Here is a 19,724-nt window from a genome sequence, read left to right as displayed (position 1 = left end):
CTGATGGGAACGTAAAGTGGTACAGCCACTTGGAAATGTGTTAGATGGTTTCAGTTGTTTTTTTTTTTTAAGCTTATTTATTTATTTTTAAGAGAGACGAAGACAGCGTGAGATGGGGAAAGGCAGACAGAGAAGGAGAGAGGGAATCCCAAGCAGGCTCTGTGTCAGCCTAAAGTGGGGCTCGAACCCACGAAACTGTGAGATCAAGATCTAAGCCGAAACCAAGAGTCCTACTTTTAACCAATTGAGCCCCCAGGAGCCCCTGACAGTTTCTTTAAAAGCTGCCCGTACACGTACAATCCTGCCATTTCACTCCTAGGCATCTACCCAAGAGCAATGAAAATGCGTACCTACACAAAGCCTCGCATAACAATGTTCATAACACCTTTATTCATAATGTTGGCCAAAGGCTTGGAAACTACACAAATGTCCATCACCAGATGAATGGATAAAACACTGTTACTCTCCATACACTGGAATACTACTCAGCAATAAAAAGGAATAAAATATTGCTAATGCAACAAGAGAAATCTACCTAAAAATTATGACACGGAAAGAAGCCAGACCCAAAAGAGAACATAAGATATCATTCCATCGATAAAACATTGCATTTGCAGAAAATGCAAGCCAGTCTATGATTTGAGAAGAGAAAACGTATCGGTGATTGTCTGAGTCTCAGTCTGGAAGCAGCAGAGGATTTTATGAAAGCGCACAAGGCAACTCTGGGGTGTTGGCAAAGCCTAGATCGCTGCGGTAGTTTCGTCAGCATACACATCTGAAAAACAGCAGCCTGCTGTACATAAATTGTACTCTCGAAGGTTGTTTTAAGACTTATACACTAAAAAGTCTGTTGTGAATAATGAAGAAAAAAACTGAGTGAAAATGAGAAATGCAGAAGAGCTTTTATTTAAAAATGGGCCCATGTAATTGACATGAAGAATTAACAGCTCAAAAAGCTCCACTAGTGGTGGTGGTTTTAAAAATCAAACTATTTATTTAAATGTATTTAAATAGTCCTACTCAGACTTTAAACACATTATACTGCGGCTGTGCTGTATAATTTCATATACGTTAAATCTCTGTACTGTCCTGAGAAATAGCACAGAGACGCAGGTTTATTCTAAATTGATAAAGGCCTAAACTTGTTTGACTCTATGCTATACTCTAAGAAAAAAATAAGTACTTCTTACATGACAATGTGTTTATCTTTTAAATTTATTACTTAACACAGCTCAAAACCACCATCATTCCAAGGAAGATGAAATAAACATTAACCCCTCATAAGATTTTTCAATTCACTTCACTTTTCATTAAGAAAGTACTCATAACTAAACCTCTGTGAGCCAGTACAATTAAGTGGAAAAATTAAAACAGCCGTTAAACTTTTCTATTCCTCACAAAATGAACAAGCGACTCAGTCCTGTGGTGGCGAAAGGCACTTGGATTGCATAACCCCAGACACCTGAGCCATCCTGGACGCACCTAGACAGGAAAATTTCAAATGATGGGAAGGCAACTTCACAGAAATAAAAACTCCTAAAACCAAAAGCCCTGCGGCAATGCTGAGGAAAACTTCAGAAGGAGCCTGCTACAAAGGACCATGGGCAAAAAGAGCCCAGATTATTTCTGTATAGAAGTAGAATCTATACAGAACCCTTAGAGGGGTTGGATAAAAGAACAAATCCAATCAGTTCAGTAAAGTGCCAAAAATAGACATTTTATTAAATATGGCAACATCTTCACTATTTAAAAATTCAACTGAGCAGCACAGTTATGAAAGGGGAATTTTTTTCATAAAGCTTTTATGCAGAAGACTCCAAGAGGGACACCTGGGTGGCTCTGTCGGTTAAGTGTCCGGACTCTTGATTTTGGCTCAGGGTCATGATCTCATGGTTCGTGAGTTTGAGCTCCATGTCTGGCTCTGTGCTGACAGTGCAGAGCCTGCTTAAGATTCTCTCCCCCTCTCTCTCTGCTCACATTCTCTCTCTCAAAATAAATAAACATTAAAAAAAAAAACTCAACAGAAACCAAGCTCATATCAAAGAGTTACTCTGAACAAATGCACACTCGTGGGTATTTTGAATTCACGGACACTCACAACACAACACCTACCACAGCCACTGTCTGCAGCGGCTCTAATCTGAGTCTCCCTTTCCTCATCCACAAAATAAGCTCAAAAGCCCCTTTTAGTTCTATCATGATTATTCAGAGTAAAGACGCTTGCTTTATAAAAGCGAAACTCTAAGTGTGAAAGAGGCGAGAAAAGACAAGAAATAGGCACATGCAACTGCTCTGTCACCTGTCACAGGGCCCAAGCCAGCAAGATCACCTCACCTCTAACATGGGACAGACCAGCACCGTGTAATCTCAGGAAACACAACCAGCCCAGCAAGAACCATCAGCCAGGGCTACGTGTTTCTCTGGAAGCGAGCTGTAGAGCAGAAAGCTCGCTAAGTTAGGAATCTGGGTTATTTTCTAACCTCCCTTCTGAACTCTTTGGATTGTTGGCATTCAACAACCATCTGGCTTTTCTGAGCCTTGGATTCTTATCTATTTAGAGAAGGGAACAGATGATCTCAAACGTCCCTTCCAAATATAGTGACCTCTCAAGAAAAACAGAAAACAAAAAAGGTGCTTCAATTACATTTAGTTGATTGATCAGCAGGGTTGCTCAGCCTGTGAGCTCAGTATCCTCTGTGAACATGCTAGTGTTATTAATAGAGCAGAAATGCATGAAAATTCATTATTACTTCAACAGATTTGATGACTTCACATTAGTTACCACACAGAGAAGAATTATTTCAAGAAACCTGAAGCACATTAATCTCCCTGCACAGCCCTACCGGCTGTGCCCGAATGTCACAGGGGTAAACCGGCGTCAGCGACCATCCGTGCCCAGCAGGCCACTTCCGCTCTTCTGAGCTGCGTGCGCGCCGCAGGGTGGGGTGAGGGGTAATCTTGAAGCAGGCCCCGAAACCAACTCCGTACCCTTCGGCTCACTTGTTACATTTTACTTTAGATTTCTTTAAGGATTATTATTTTTAAAACTCAATTCTGTTGTATAATCATGTGAAATATTTACAGGGCTCCAAAGCCGTATCTATAAAAAAACATACTCATTCCAGGAAGTCTGGCTCCTTCCCTATTCCCTCCATGTACTTTCAAATTCATGGTCAAAGAGACAGAGAAGGAGGCAAAAGATACGGTCTCTGGATTGACATCTTGAGCGTGTGGCCCTGGCTTGTGTCTGAGTCGCCCCAAAACTATTTCCTCACACCTACGATGGTGATAATAATAAATCCTACTTCAGAGGGAGACTGAGGATTAAATAAGGTCATCTGTGCACAGTAGCCGGCTTGGTGGGATCGCGGGGAAGATCAACCACCAGCACTGGGCTCTCATTTGAGGCTCAACACAATCCTGGGGTACAGACACCGAAGAGGAAATGAACCTGGAGGCACGACATTACCGGACCAAGGTCGTGGGGCCCATGGCTGAGACCACAACCCATCTTTCAATCCCTGCGCTACACTGTCGCCCTTGCTCCTAAGATGCTAGGCTCCTCCAGCTTGCGTGGCGGCCACCCCCCCCCCCAACTCCCCCCCCCCCAGGGCAACGTCACAGGACTCACTGTGTTCAGTGCATTGAGGGTAGTGTCGTCCCGAGATGCTGCGACACAGCCATCCTCCGTGGAGCCCCCGTCACACATTCCTGCGAACGCAGCCATGCTCCTTGGAGGACAGGAAGGGAAAACAGCAGCATAGAAATTTTAATCCTCAGTTGTCAGAGTACATTTTCAGCGCAGACCAAATTCCATTACTACATGCATGATAAGCCAGAGTTCTCAGTCTTGTTTCTGCTCTTGTTAAAAAAAAAATTATTTTTATGTTTTTGTGTGTGAGACAGAGTACAAGCCGGAGAGAGAGAGTGTGCCAGTGAGGTAGAGAGAAAGAGAGAATTGTAAGCAGGCTCTGCTTTCAGTGCAAAACCCGATGCAAGGCCTGACCCCATGACTCTGGGATCAAGACCTGAGCCAAAACGAAGAGTCAGATAACCTACTGAGCCGCCCAGGCTCCCACCAAACAAGTTTTCAAAGCACCTCTGCACCCTTCACTCACACAGAAAGGGAAATGCTGCATTTACTCCAGTCCAAATGTGTCATTTCTTCCCACACGTTGCCAGTGCTCAGATTTTAGTTTAGAGCATGAATGATCGAAAGCTATTCGCCACAACAGTTGGCGAGAGGGGCGCATGGGGGGCTCAGCTGGCTAAGCATCGGACTCTTGACTTCGGCTCAGGTCATGATCTCCTGGTTCATGAGACGGAGTCCCATGTCGGGATCTGCACTGACTGTGGAGCCTGTTTGGGATTCTCTCCCTCGATGTTTCTCTCTTGCTCAAAATAAATAAACATTAAAAAAAAAACAGTTGGCTAGAGTACAATCTTTTCAAATAAAGATTATAATATTTTCGAACGAAAACTGTTTTGGAAAAAAAATTAAATCCTCTTAATTTGCTTATTTCCTTTCATGCTATACATCTACTAACTTCAGGCGAGTTACAAGTTGGGGGGGGGGTGTGAAAAGAATTCTTAGTGGCCGCTGAGCGCACTGAGGCGGCCTCGTGTCTGCACGGTCGCTGGCCTGTCTGGGGCCTGGCTCACACCCTGCTGAGGCCGCGGGGGCCCCGAAACCGCCGCACACGCAAGAGCGCTCTCGGCCCCCACGACGACGCGCGGGGACAGAGTGAAACTTATCTTTTACGTTTTACGCATTTGTAGGTCAGTAAGGTCTCATGAAGGTAAGCCACAAAAACACCAAGTTTACATCAGGCATCAATGAACAGCCTAAAACAGAGAAATCTGCAGCGGGATTTGAAGACGGGCTGAATGATCTCATTACTCAGCTGTATTTCGAGGTGCTGATAACTGCATGTATAGCTCACAGCACTTCCTTTCTGAAGACTTCTAAAATCCGAGGTGGGGCAAACATTAAGAAACAAAAGTGACTTCACCATGGCAAACATTTTCCCTGGTAGGAAAAATCAATTCTTATGGCCTAATTCAGAAGGGAGGAGAGGGAGGGTTCCTATTACCTTGCTGCCCTCAAGTACATAAGAAGGTCACAGTCATTAACTCCAGGCATCCAGACCAGTTCCTCATGTTGGGTCACAGTGTCACCATCTGGAGACGGGAATGGTTGCAAATCGGGAAGTTTGGCCTGTAAGACAGGGACGGAAAAGTCAGAGTCAAGGCACATTTAAAGAACCACCTCAACAGGCAGGCCGTGGGAACAGATGCCGTAGCTCACTGAGCCTCTGTCTTGAGGCAGGACGGAAATAACAGGAAAACCGTGAGTCACTGAAACAGCCTGTAGCACGTGTCAGGATCATTTCACCACAGAAGATCTCACAATGGACAGCTTAATCTCTGCCTAAGGAGAAGCAAACAGTGTCAAAATAAACCAGTGTCAGTATGATCCAAAGACTAAAACAGAAACGGACACGTGTGAATAAAAGATATTTAAAAAGACAAACCCGCAGGAGAGAACAGTTCCCTGATAAAGGAAGGGAAAACACGCCCATTTCCCATGTAACACGTTTACAAAGGGACGGATACAAGTAACAAAACCTCACCTAAGGACATCTGCTGAGAATGTAACCGCGCAATCCTGTCAACACTATTCTCACGACAGCCAATAACTACACGAGTCATGGTCAACGTTAAGAAAGACAGAAAATTGGAGGGAACAGTAAAAACACAGTTGGACTAAATGGTGGTGACAGAAATCACGACGAGCAGCAGCTTCAGGAGGAGTGGGCTGCCTGTGAAGGGGCAGGAAGGAGCAAACTTCTATACCAACTACATATTAAGTTAGTTCCTCTCTAGAAATTATTTCAACTAACTTTAAAACACATATTCATTGCCTACACACCCCTAGTAGGATATATTCTAAGACCAAAAAAAAAAAAAAAAAATTAACAGTAAGCCATTTTCAATTACCATATTGTTTGTGGCGGTGTGAACATTATTATCCTGTGCTATTATATGTGTATTATGGAATTGAAGCAAATGAATAATTAGGTTAGTGTCATTTGAAAATGGGATTTGAGACATGGGGAAAAGATACAAATGAAAAAAAATAGGATTAAATATAAAACTCAGATAAAAATTTGAATTGAAATTATTAGTATTATCAGAAAAAATCTACAATATATCTTTAAATATATATATATATATATACACACACACACACATATGTACATATATATACACACACATACATATATATGAAAAAAGGGCATATTTCCTAATCTGTTCCCTGAAAAGGCCTAGAAACAAGCAACCAATCAACTCGGTACCAATGAACAACCAGTACCCAGTCAAAAACCGTCACTTCCCACTAAAACAGTAAGGGCTCCTATAAGAAAAGTTTAGTTCTAGATCTAGAGTAGGGACTATACAGTATGAGACATTAAAATCATGCCACACCAGTTAAAAGAACCGTGCAAAGACCAATGGGTTCTGTTCTGTCCAGTCAAAAGGACACAGAAGGTAGCAGGAAATGGCTCCTACCTGCTCCCGATGGACAATTTAATCATCAGGAAGAATGGGGACAATGGGGGGTGCCTGGGTGGCTCAGGGGGTTCAGGGTCTGACTTTGGCTTAGGCCGTGATCTCAAGGTTTGTGAGCTAGAGCCCCACACCGGGCTTGCTGCTATCAGTGCAGAGCCTGCTTCAGATCCTGTGTCTCCCCCCTCCACTTCCTGGCCCCTTTCTCTCTCTCTCTCTCTCAAATAAACATTAAAAAAAAAAAAAAGAATAAGGACAGCTGGTTAGCAGATAACAATTTAAAATCCACTGGTGAACACTGGAAGACATCTTGCTGGGGAAACAACTTAGTATTTTTGGAAACTGGTAAACAGAAGGAAGGAACTGAACGTTCATCTTGCCTTTCCTCTGTGGTTCAGGTAATCAAATAGCTGGGAAGGGGAAAGCGTCAGTTGCTCACCTACCAAATGAAGGAGTGATAGGTCAGAACCCTGCCATTCCGAAGGGCAGGCCAAGGAACAAGTCAGGGCAGCAAACCAGCCTTACAAGGACACGCGCCCCTCTTCACAGACAGACCTCGCGCCCCCCACACCAGGCGCGACCAAATGTGCAGGAGATTAAACTTCTAGATTTAACTACTCATTTTCAAGCTATGCCAAGGACAAGAGGACAAGTCTAATGACACATAAAGATGGAACCAGCCGAATCCAGACTGTGGACACCACCCTACTGGACAAAACACTCGCCTTCTTTAATACATCCACTGAGAGAAGGGGAAAATAAGAACAGGTGAATTAAAAGAGATTTAAGAAACCTATCAGCCAACTGCAAAGCAAGGCTCTTATTCACATTCCCATTTGAACTGTAAAAAAAGACAAGGAAATCTGACCATGGTGGGCACTTAAGAAATTGCTAATTTTTATTAGGGGTTATATACTATGATTTTGTTTTTTGAAAGGGCTCTTACCTTTTGGGATATTTACAAGCAAAATGATAAATTTGTGAATCATTTCAAAATAATGGTTGAAGGAGTGTGAAGGAGAGAATAAATGAAACAAAGTCTGATCATAACTTGGTAGGTGTGAAAACTGAGTAATAACGATCAGGGGACTTACTGTACTAATTCTTTCTTGACTTTTACATATGTTAATGTCATACTTAATTAAAAGATTCAAATTTTAATAAGGAAAATACTACAGATTACCAAAAAATGTCCTTTTATATTGGGTGTTCCAAAAAATGTCTTTTTGAAAAAAAAAAAACAAAGCCTAATACATATATCTAATATCTGATACGCAATAAGTGAGAGTATACCATAATCTCAGCATAGTGAGTCTAAGTATACAAAAATCGAAGCAGGAACTTAAGTATCTTTTACTTAAAAACCTCTTTTTCTGTTATGGCAAGGCAAAACAATCAGTAAAATAAAACTTCCATACAAAGAACTCAAGACACCGGAGACACACGAGGAAGGAGAAGATGGGCGGAAAACCACAGTGGCCAGAGGGAGAGGGGGCCGTGCAGCCGTGTGGCACCAGGTGGGGAGCGGGTCCCGACTGCACTGGACTCCGAGGCCCGACGGCACAGAAAGCCCAGGTGAGAAGCGGCAGTCAGGCCCCTCACAGGCCACCCCCGGAACAGGGCACACGTGAACAGGGCGGGCATTAAGGAGAAGGTCCACTTGAAGCTTTTTTTGGGGCCCGTCTCAGGTATAATCCTACTTCTAGGATGCCCAGTGTCCACGAGAAGTTAGACGCCCCTGATGGTTTCTGTGTTTTGGCTTTAATATTCCGTCACTTTATAATTCCTTTCTCATTACAGGTTTAAAATAGGTTCTTAAAAATACGAATGGCATACAAGAAATGCTCAAAATCCAGACAGAAAAATGAACAAGTCAAGAGACACTGAAACCTCCACGTCCGTACAAAGGACACTTCTGTAGCGTATGGCGGCCGAACGGCGCACTCCCAGCATCCACTCCAACTGCAATGACAGTCATGCCGATCGGGCTAAGTCCATTTTCCTCTCGGTTTAAAAATGGGACCCAGCCCATGGCAGTGAGGTGTGGGGACTATTGGAGACCTTCTACAAGAGGGCTTCTTGCTCCTAAGGGGAAGAGAAGGGTGATCCCTTTCTACCTCTCAACATCTACTGTATTTCATTCCCTGTGAGACCCACCGTTATTTTAGTGCTTTTAGAAAAAATACTGCCAAATTAAACCATAATCCCACTATAAAATGTTCAATAAAGCTTGACGTCAAAGGCAACCAAATGTGAAGGAAAGAAGTACATCTTGGAATCAGTAAAATTCAGGGGTGCCTGGGTGGCTCAGTCAGTTAAGCCTCCAACTTTGGCTCGGGTCCTGGTGCTGTGGTCCGGGAGTTCAAGCCCTGCACTGAGCTCTCTGCTTTCAGCACAGAGCCTGCTTTGGATTCTCTGTCTCCCTTTTGCTCTCTGCACCCACCCCCCAACTCTGCTTGTGCTTCCATACTATCGCTCGCTCTCTCTCAAAAATAAATAAACGTTAAAAAAAAAAAAGAATCAATAATATTGAGCTACCACCTAAGAAAGAAGGCACCTAGACAGTGGGGGCAGGGGGGGCACCAAGAAAACCACATGGAAGCCGCGCAGGGCCCTGGTCCAATCTGGACAGGATGTGATGGCATGTGAGCCATAAACAGCATGTTCAGTCAGAGTTTTCTGGGCCTGCCTGTCAAGGTGTCCTAACTGATGCAAAGATTGAGGTGGGGGTGCGGAGGGGGCGGGGGGGTGGCAGGTGGGAAGAGGAGGTAAAATAAGAGAGATGGCAAACACGACACTGGAGTCTTAGAACCTAAACAAAACAGGAGAGGCCACAGGTCGGGACACCACAAGCTAACAAAGAGCCTAACCCGCTGGACTCTTGTGAAGGACACAGGGTTTTAGAAAGTTAAAGTGAAAGTGTGTAGGGACCAAACGTCCATCAATAAACGAATGTATAAACAAAATGTGGTATATAAAACTATTCAGCCTTCAAAAGAAATTAAATTCTGGTTTATGCTACAACGAGGGGAAACCCTGAAAGTTTTATGTTACATAAAAGAAGCCAGACAAACGGGGCATCTGGGGGGCTCAGTCGGTTGAGCATCGGACTTCAGCTCAGGTCATGATCTTGCAGTTTATGAGTTCAAGCCCTGCGTTGAGCTCTGTGCTGACAGCTCAGAGCCTGGAGCCTGCTTCTGATTCTGTGTCTCCCTCTCTCTCTGCCCCTCCCCTACTCACCCTGTGTCTTTCTCTCAAAAAAAAAAAAAAAATTTTAAAAATTAAAAAAAAAAGGAAGCAGCCAGACAGGACAAGTCCTGTGCAATTCCCTGGATATGAGAGACGTAGGGGAGTCAATTCCTGGAGACAGAAAGCAGGCCGGGGCTTGCCAGGGGCTCGGGGAGGAGCTGGGGAGTTAGTTTTAAGTGTACAGAGGCTCAGTTTGGGAAGATGAGAAAGTTCTGGGGGTCGATGGTATGGCGGTGATGTCTGCACAGCAATATGAATGCACTTAACACCACTGAACTGTACACTTAAAAATTTTGAGAATGGTTCATTTTATGTAATATGTACCTTACACAATTTTTAAAAAGTATGCGATGATCAGAAAAAACTCTCTGCATGTGTAACATTCCCTAAAGTGTAACAGTTCTACGTTGCTGCTCAACAGGTAAAGGGCTAGCCGAATAGTAAGAAATAAGAGTAAAACCCCACTAGAGAAGCTACTAAAATTGGCTTTACCTGATGGCTAGGACCAACACGGATTTCTCCCTGGGTGCTGTTCAGTCTCCTGTCGTGGAAAGAGCAGATTAGGTTAGCACCATATAGTTGTGGCATAAACATTCACACATTTTTTTAAGGAAAATTATTCACGTGAAATAAATGAGGGATAACACAGGAAGAACGGAGTTCCCGCTACTTCTGGCGCCGCCCCGTGTACATGCCCCCACCCCCCATACGCACCCCTAAACCTCCTGCCTCTAGAGAGCCCCTCACTGCAGTCCCCTCCTGACTACCACCTGCACTGCTGCTCCCTCACACCTCAGAGGGGGCACTTTGCTACGGTCTCTTCCTTTCAAGACATTTCTCGTGCCCTACCGTAAACCTTATTAAGAGATAAACAAGATAAGGGCCCTGGGGGGCTCAGTTGGTTAAGTGTCCGACTTCAGCTCAGGTCATGATCTCACAGTTTGTGGGTTTGAGCCCCAAGTCAGGCTCTGGACTGACAGCTCGGAGCCTGGAGCCTGCTTCGGATTCTGTTTCTCCCTCCCTCCCTGCCCCTCCCCCACTCACATTCTGCCTCTCAAAAAATGAACAAACATTTTAAAAAACTTTTTAAAGAGAAGCAAGACAGCTACAGTTTCTAGCACACACACTGGATCACTCATCCATTCAGCAATTTTTATTAAGTACCTATTCTATGCTCAGAACTGGCCTCGATGTTGTGGATAAAGCAATGAACAATAAACAGAGTGTCCCTGCCTAACTGGAATTCTATGCTCATTTGGGTATAAAACAAAGAAACAATACAGCAGATGATAGTTAGGGGCAGAGAATTACGCAGATAGTGAATGATGAAATACTTCCCCAGTTCTTCATACAGGACAGTCAGGAAAGGCCTCGTTAATAAAGCAAAACAAGCAGAGATGAAAACGATGTGAGGGAATGAGCCCAGCAGGTCTAAGGGGTGGAAGACTCGCCTGGTTTCCGTCTACGTCATTCTCACCACACCTGCTCACTCTCCCTCGCTCTCAAGTCTAAGCATCCAGGTTCCTTTTAGAAGCCACTATTTCTGCGAGGTCTTTCCTAATCAACCCATTTCACCCCACAACCTCCGCAAAGTGTGGACTGTCTTCCCCTTTCACTCCTTCACCGGTGCTCACTGACTGCCATTTGTCCCGGCCTCGCACAGGGTACCCGCTGGGACACGGGGACGGACGTGCCCTCCCGGGCCTCTGTTCCCAGCTCCTGGTTCCTCTCAGCTCTGGGTCACAAGGGACTGTGGGCTACCTCAGGACGCCCCTTCTGTGCCCGGGGACAAGTGTGCTGTGTCGTACAGCCACCCTGGCATTTGCAGTGGGGCCACAGTGAGGGCCGCCAACAGCGATTGGTGGACCTCGCTGTGTCGTGAGTGTCACAAACAGCGAAGGCCCAGAGAGCCATGGGTCTCAGGTCTGTCCTCCGCAGAGCTGGCGCCCCCGTCATCACATGTGAAGTTGTTAAAATGAATTGTGGAAAACGATTATTTCCTTCAGGTCTAATACTCTCTTCTTTTGACCCAACAATTTTTCTCAGAGTCTTATTTTGGAAAAGCGGGCAAAAGATACGACAAAGGAAGGGAGAAGGCTGAACAAGGAAAGGAGACACATGGCCCAGTTCTCAGAGGCTCCCACTCCAACTGCCCGGGGCAGTGGCGTCCATGCCAAACAGCCACGACAGGTCCAGTCGCTGCATGTATAAGCACAGTCTCTCCTGGAGGAACAGGGCACAGAGGCGCCGGGGAAGTGACCGCCACCAGGCAGGCCTCACAAGGAGATGACAGCGCGTGGTTAATTTCCACAGCGCGTGGTTAACTTCGCTTTGAAGTGACCCTGCAGCAGGGCAAAATAGAGGACATGGGCGCGGGGGGGGGGGGGGGGGGGGGGGGGGGGGGGGGGGGGGGGGGGGGGGGGGGGGGGGGGGGGGGGGGGCTGCAGAGGTAGGACGTGGGGGGAGAAAGGCATTAAGTGCCGGCTTTGATCTACAGGCATCTTTCTTTCCCCACCAGGAGAACGGCGTGTTGAAAAACAAGCCAAAAGGTGGACTATTCTAGCAGGTTCAGGTAGGAATGACACTCTGTTTTAGGAGGTATCAGAGGAATCAAACAGGCCAGGAGGCTATTTTAATCATGAGTACTTGAAGAAAACCAAGCAGTCAGGATCACCAACCCTCTCCCTTCCAGGCTGTCTCTTTCTGTCTCAGAACCAGCTCCGAGCAAAACTAGCTGCCCCAAAGCTCTCTCCTCTCTTTCTAAATACTTTCCTAACGCTCGCCTGCCTACACGCAGGTCGAGCCAAATGTACCATCTGAGAAGATTTTGGCCACAGCCCATCCAGTAACTTGTGCCCATGGCTCAACCTCCAGGTTCTTCTAGAAGGTCCAGGCTAGGCCAAGGTTCTCAAGCGGGTGCCTACGAAAGCACTCCTCATCACCGCTACACACGGACCGCCGGGTCCTGGGTGATTCCAGGACAAACATTCCTGGCTTGCTTTTAATATTTTTCTTTTTTTATTTCTGTGTGGGTTTTAATATCTTCATCAGCCAGTATTATCAAAATTAGCTAAAAAATGTGCCACAATAATAAAACAAACACTTCAAATGCCTTATTGACTATAACTACTTGTATCCCACTGATTTGTACAAAATAGGTTGATAATTATTAATACTAATAATTATACAAGTGAGAAAAAAACAAATGTACTGAGGATCTTAAGAGCCTCAATTGGAAATTGTTTCTCTCATTTTTGTTTCTATAAATGAAGGGTACTAACAAGGTCAGTAGTTTTAAAAGCCCAAAATAAAACAAAGAACCTTTGAATATTAAAAATCCATTTTTACAACAAAATTGTTTCTTAACCATATGCAACTTTTCTTATTTAATTTTTTAAATGTTTATTTTTGAGGGGGGGGGGGACAGAGAGAGAGGGAGACACAGAATCTGAAGCAGCTCCAGGCTCTGAGCTTTCAGCACAGAGCCCGAAGTGGGGCTCGAGCCCACAAACTGAGCCGAAGTCACACACTTAATCAACTGAGCCACACAGATGCCCCAATCATGTGCAACTTTTAAACATTAGGGTTTCATATAGCAAGAGATACACCAAAGTTACTTTTGAGGAGGATTAGGCTCCAAGGTCAGCAAACAACGGCATTAGCCTACTGTTTGCAGGACTTCCTGAATACAGAATAAATGGTAGAAATGTTCTTTAGGCCCAAGCTACAAAGAGGCAGAAAGTAACATGCCCCAGGAGAGAGAACTGGACACGTCTGACAGAAAACCTGTCAGTGCATGAACCGTAGATGAACAACCAGAGCAGGCTTCCTGGGAACCGGCCGGCGCCCGGCCCTATCCACGATCCGCTGCCCAATCATCACCCCCGCTTCTGACAGCATCCCAGCTCTACGTTAAAGGACACGTTCTTCTCCTGCTGCCTCACTGCTGCTCCCGTCTTCCTGAGTGCTCCCTCCGTGGAGCACTGCCTGCAAACTGCCCTGTCAGAGGACGAGACTCCGCTCTGACTCATCTGTACGCCCCCCCCACTCTCTATGGGACTGCAAGCGTCTACAACGGAAGAACTGGCACTCCTCTCTGAGTCCCCCAAATCCAATACATTACCTGCCTGGCAGTATAATGCATTCAAGACAAATTTAAAGTTTGCTGGTGGCACGAATATTTCTAGACTACTAAGTTGTAAAACTCGACAAAAATCACTAGGAATTATTATTTAAATGCAGTATCGACAGCTTGTGAAAAGCACTCTTAATAAGCATATGTTGGCCAGTACATATTTCCTTTTCTTTATTAACACAATAATTCCCAAACTTTTGATCTTAGAAACGTTTTACGATCTTTAAATTACTTAGCATTCCAAGGAAGTTATATTTCTGAGAAATTTCAAAAAAAAATTGTATATACCAATAAGCGTATTACATATTAATATGCATAACTTATTTCTATGAAAAATAATTGGCTTAAATTTTTTTTTAATGTTTATTTATTTTTGAGAGAGGGAGAAACAGAGTGCAAGTGGGGGAGGGGCAGAGAAAGAGGGGAAGGGGGAGAGAGAGAGAGGGAGGGAGGGAAGGAGGTTGACATAGAATCCGAAGCAGGCTCCAGGTTCTGAGCTGTCAGCACAGAGCCTGATGTGGGGCTTGAACTTGTGAACTGTGAGATCATGACCCCAGGCGAAGTCAGATGCTTAATTGACTGAACAATACAGGCACCCCAGAAAATAACTGAATTTAAACAAACAAACAAAAACTTAGGGAAAACAGAGGTACTGTTTTAAATTTTTTGCAAATCTAATACAGGACTTAATAGGAGACCACTGGACCCTTGTATCTGCTCTCACATTCAGTCTGCTGTAATATGTTATCTTAGTTAAAGTGTATCAAGAATATCTAGCCTCACAGGGGCACCTGGGGGGCTCAGTCGGTTAAGCCTCCAGCTTCGGCTCAGGTCAGATCTCACGTTCGTGGGTTCGAGCCCCGCGTCAGGCTCTGTGCTGACAGCTAGCTCAGAGCCTGGAGCTGCTTCAGATTCTGTGTCTCCTTCTCTCTCTGCCCCTACCCCTCTCATGCTCTGTCACTCTCTGTATCAAAAATAAATAAAACATTAAAAAATAAATTTAAAAAATCATTCAAAAAAAAAAAAGAATATCTAGCCTCACAAAGATATCATTGGAAAAGAGAAGGATATTTTAATAGTCTTCCTGATAATTATGGACATTATTTTTATACTACCCCAAAACCTAACAAGTAATCATTCCTTAAAGGTTTTTACACAATGTGAATCTAAAACCGTATCTATGATCCTTTTTTTGGACTCTTTTATGTTACAAATCCATTAGTTTGTCTTGGCCTTTCAATGGATTTTCCTACCCAGGCATGATTTTTGTGATCTCAAGCACAAGTTAAACGGAAAATATTCAATGCCAGATTTACTCTTCAATTAATACCAAAGACAGCTACCACCTGAGTGTTTTCGGATCTAGGTGCCCTACAGACTCATTTCTATGTATTCATTCATTAAATCCATGTTTTGATATTAATGAAAGCATGAATAGTGACAGCCACAGAAATTCAGATCTTGTTCTATATTATGTCTGAAATAACACAGCTACTGAAGAGGTTTCTGTCTGATGTGCAGTGTTGCTTAATTAACACAGCAGGGCTGGGCACAAACAGGACGGTTATCACGTAAGGAAGGAGAATCCAGACCGAGGATGGTGTGAATCCCAGCAAGGTCAGATAAGAACACGGCACACGGAAGGAGACACCAAAGGTGGAAGTCATGTCCCAGGAGGACACTGTGCGCCCTCATCTCTGCCCCAGGGTTTTCTCCTTCACGTCTTAAATTCAGATGCCCTGCAGCTATGCGACGAACGTCAGCAACAGAACAGCGCTGGTCATCACCTCCTGCGTGCTGTTTACTCAGTCACTCTCACGGCAACCCCACAAGGCAGCATCTCCACTTTACAGGTAAAAATAACAGCACTAATTGTAATATTAATGAAGAAACATATACAGTGAACATTTACCACATATCAAGCATTCTAAGCTAAGCAAATTCTATGTATTTTCTTTTCTAATCTTAAGGATGACCCTGTAAGGAAGGTGCTGTTGTTATTATCTGTCCAGAGAAGGAAACTGAAAGCTGAGAGTTATGAAATGCCCAAGATTACACAACTAACAAGTGGAAAACCAAGATTCAAACCCAAGTTTAGTTGACTCCAAAGTCAGAGCTCCCTTAGGGCAGGAAGATTAAATCACCAGCCTAACTCACACAACTTCACGTAGAACCAGCACGAGAAGCCCTATCCCCCACCCTTCCTGTATCTGCATCTCAAGCCCCGAAGCAAGAAAGAATTATCAAAAAGAGTTTCTGTTTAGTTTGAAAATCATGTTTAAAAGAGAAAACCTATTATAAGGCCAAGTTACATAACACTGTCAAAACAACAAAATTAGAGAGATGAGGACAGATCAGTGGTTGCCAGGTGCTAGGGGTGGGGGAGGGGCGGGCGAAGGAACGGAAGGTCCGAGGTAAGGCACAGACCCCAGAGGGGCAGTGGTTGCACAGAGCCCACTGACACACACACAGCGCCCTGCTGTCCTGTCCGGGCTGAGATGCGGTGCTGCAGTTCTGGACACTGGGGGAAGTGCGTGAACGGTACATGGGAGCAGTCTGTGTAATATCTAGCATCTCCCTATCGAACTAAAAAATTAAAAGTTTATAAAAGGCAAGAGAAGTGGCTGGCTGGATGGCGCGTTACTGACAGGCTGGCCGGAAGCACGCCTGCCTAATGACTCACAGACCCCACGACGTGCCGCAGACAACTGAACAAGCAACTGAATGTCACAGTCAATAAGAAAGGAGATTCAAGGAATCAACTCCAGTCACGAAATTCTTTCTTCTCTGTATTTACTAAGAGTTCCGGTGTGAGCTCATCCTTTGTGAGACACCCCTAACTGAATCATAGTACAAAGAGAAAGAGAGAGAGAGAGAGAGAGAGAGAGAGAGAGAGAGAGAGAGAGAGAGAGAGAGAGAGAGGAGAGAAGAAAATTTATCACCATCCTCACCAGCAAGAAGGCATTTCTCTGTGAGGCTAATGTAAATACTATACGTTTTTCAAAATAGTTGAGGCTCAGTCCCCATTCTTCTATAAATCTTTGCTTGCTTTGGACTATGAAAATATAGTCCCAGAAGCCAAATTACAACAATAACTGTATTGTTTATTCCTTGATTATTAAAAAAAAAACAAAGAACGAAATTCACTGTATATGAAATCTGATACAAAAGAAATCCATGTAACAAAGCAGTATCCATGGCAACTACAACTTAATATTTCAGTCCTCTTCAGCTGCAGTGGATTAAATAAAATGACAAGATGTTCCCTTTGAAAAGTAACCTGTTACCATGGAAACGTTTTAGTCTAAGAAGTAAACAGGGAATGGACAGAAAGGAGCAGGAAGCCTGTAACAGAATATCAAAAAGGGAGAAGCATCTAAGCAAAGGCAGGGAGAAAGCCGGCTGGCCAGATGCGGCGGGGGAAGAGGAGGGCCTGGGGAGGAACCTTCACTCAGGACACCCAGAGATCTCTACATGACTGTGGTCACTGCTCACAACGAGGACTTGAGTCCACAGGACAGGAAGAGGGACAAGGGCCCGGGGTCCAGGGGAGAAGACATGAGCTGGTACAAAAGAGGCCTTTTACGGGGAGCTGGCATGAGTTCCATCATAAACCGGGCCTGGTCCCCACCCGAGCCCAGCACTAACAGCAGCGTGGCCTGCAGCCCACTCCCCAATGCCCGAGACTCTAACTCTCCAGTCAGACCCTCCCCTGCGGCTGATGCTACGTGTGAATGAGGTCACGATGCAACCTTCCTGGCACCTTTCCTTCAGGTCACCAGGCTCAGAGAAGAAGTAATTCTTATCTTTTCCATAAAGCATTCAGTTGAGCAGGAAGACAGACATGAAATCAACACAAAGAAGACTCTAGAAACTCTACTTACTAGCTCATTCAGAAACTGATCACAGAAACAGACTGTAGGTCCAGAACGAAATACACCAAATTTTAGGAAAATCGAAAGGCAATCTCTCAGAATCACTTTTTTGTAAGAATGGTTGTGGGCAGGAGTGAAATGAGGCTGATAAGAAGGAAAACCAGAATAGCATGCAGGCTGTCTCAGATTTCTCCGGCATGAACACTCCTTTCCAAAGCAATCTTTAGCAAGTCTGAAATATCTTTTAAGTCTGACACAGTATCATAAAAACCCATGTACATTTTGTATGCTATTCCAGAACATATCACCATTTGTTTTAAGAGAAGAAACTCCCCAAATCTGAGTAAAATCGCTGTGCTTTGTACACCCAATGAGATGCTCTACAACCGTGGTGCCCCACGACTGCAGCGCCCCACGACTGCAGCGCCCCACGACTAGGAGGGAGGAGATGTCACATACACCTGAGCCTGGCGGCTTAGGCCCAGGGGATAAGCACAGACTTCAGAGTCAAATGAACCTGGATTAAAACTTCAGTACCAAAGTTTTATGAGCTTAAATGTGATCTTAAGGACACAATTCAACCTCTCTGAGTCTGTTTCCTCTTCTGTGAGACAAAGTTCATAATGACTAGTTTGCAAGGTTGCTACAAAAATGAAAGATGATCTACGGAGAGGAGCAGCACCGTCCTGCTGCACGCTGGCCACCGCCAACAGGTGACAACAGGAGTGCGTTCTCTACCAGGAGTCCCCGAAGCACCACCTGCTTGTCCTCAGCCCTCGTCAAAGGTGCGGTTTTATATTCATTTTGTGTGGTTATTTCCTGAAATGTCCTTCGCTTAGACTGAAAGCTCCACCCAGGTAAGGAGCCAAGTCTGTTTTCAGCTCAACCATGACATCCCAGGGCCCACTGGCACTCGCTGAGTATATCCTAAATGAATAAATGACTCCAATATTTGAACTCAACTATTGTTTAGTCATAGACAGCAACTAAGCACTTTGGTGTAATCACGTGTGACCGAAGGCTAGCCAGCAGGAAGAATACTTTGAATGAATACTGAATTATCAGAAAAACAGCGAGAGAGAAAGAGAGAGAACGAATATCCATCAACAATTGAAAGTTACTCTTCCAATTTGCATACACAAATGCGAAGGTCTACACAGACACCCATCAAAATCCCAAATCAGAATACTTTACATTTTCTCTGATGAAACAGTTCTTAGAGGCCATGTCATCTAATCTTCTAGCTTAACAGAAGGAACCAAGGCCTGAGGAGATAAGGTGCTCTTCCGAGGGGCCACAGTGAGCTAATCAGAGGATTCCAGGCCACAGAAGAGGCTCTCCTTTCCAGAGAGTCCCCCCTAAATAGAAGTCAGAGTCCAGAACTAAGAATTTAGGCATTGGCTGAGGTATAAGAATTTCCATGCTGACAATAAGATACAATAAATGTGGCCTCTGTACAAAGTATGTATCATGGAAAAAATGGTAAAAAAAATTTTTTTTAAACATGAAAAAGGATCTCATTTCAAAGTGGTCATCACAGCCCAACACAAAGCTATATGCACATAAATGATACTTGAGAAAACAGACTTATTTCTTAAATCCCACTGCAAATGAAATAATTTATAAAGCTGCAATATTTGAAGATTAAGCTGATCTCCTAACCAAAAATGCTGCTGGCTTTCTGTACACGAAAATCAAACTGTATAAAAACATAAACGCAGCACCCCCAGAAAAGGAGGGGACACTGGACTATAAGTATGTCTTCATGCACATGTGAGCACCTCTACGTGTTCCCACTAGGACGTCTCTGGGAAATACTATGAAAGACATGACCGGTGCCTTACGCCTCTTCACTGTGGCGGGGTGAGTGCGGGGGGGGGGGGGGGGGGGGGGGG

At 44.5% G+C, this 19,724-nt stretch overlaps 1 protein-coding gene across 12 annotated transcripts in view; it reads right to left on the bottom strand.

Moving 5' to 3' along the window:
* The window catches only part of RERE (arginine-glutamic acid dipeptide repeats), a 293,409-nt gene that overhangs the window by 109,362 nt on the left and 164,323 nt on the right, over positions 1-19,724 (bottom strand). For all 12 annotated transcript variants that reach the window (XM_029949991.1, XM_029949993.1, XM_029949995.1 and 9 more), the window contains 3 exons: positions 10,312-10,360; positions 5,094-5,218; positions 3,632-3,731 (listed from right to left, as the gene is read on the bottom strand). In XM_029949991.1, the coding sequence (XP_029805851.1) occupies positions 3,632-3,731; positions 5,094-5,218; positions 10,312-10,360 (274 nt within the window). The remainder of the gene's footprint in view (positions 1-3,631; positions 3,732-5,093; positions 5,219-10,311; positions 10,361-19,724) is intronic.

Source organism: Suricata suricatta, chromosome 8 (assembly GCF_006229205.1).
Source record: "Suricata suricatta isolate VVHF042 chromosome 8, meerkat_22Aug2017_6uvM2_HiC, whole genome shotgun sequence".
NCBI classification, from domain to species: Eukaryota; Metazoa; Chordata; class Mammalia; order Carnivora; family Herpestidae; genus Suricata; species Suricata suricatta.
The sequence above is the reverse complement of the archived record's forward strand: the minus strand, read 5'-3'. Positions and strand labels throughout refer to the sequence as shown.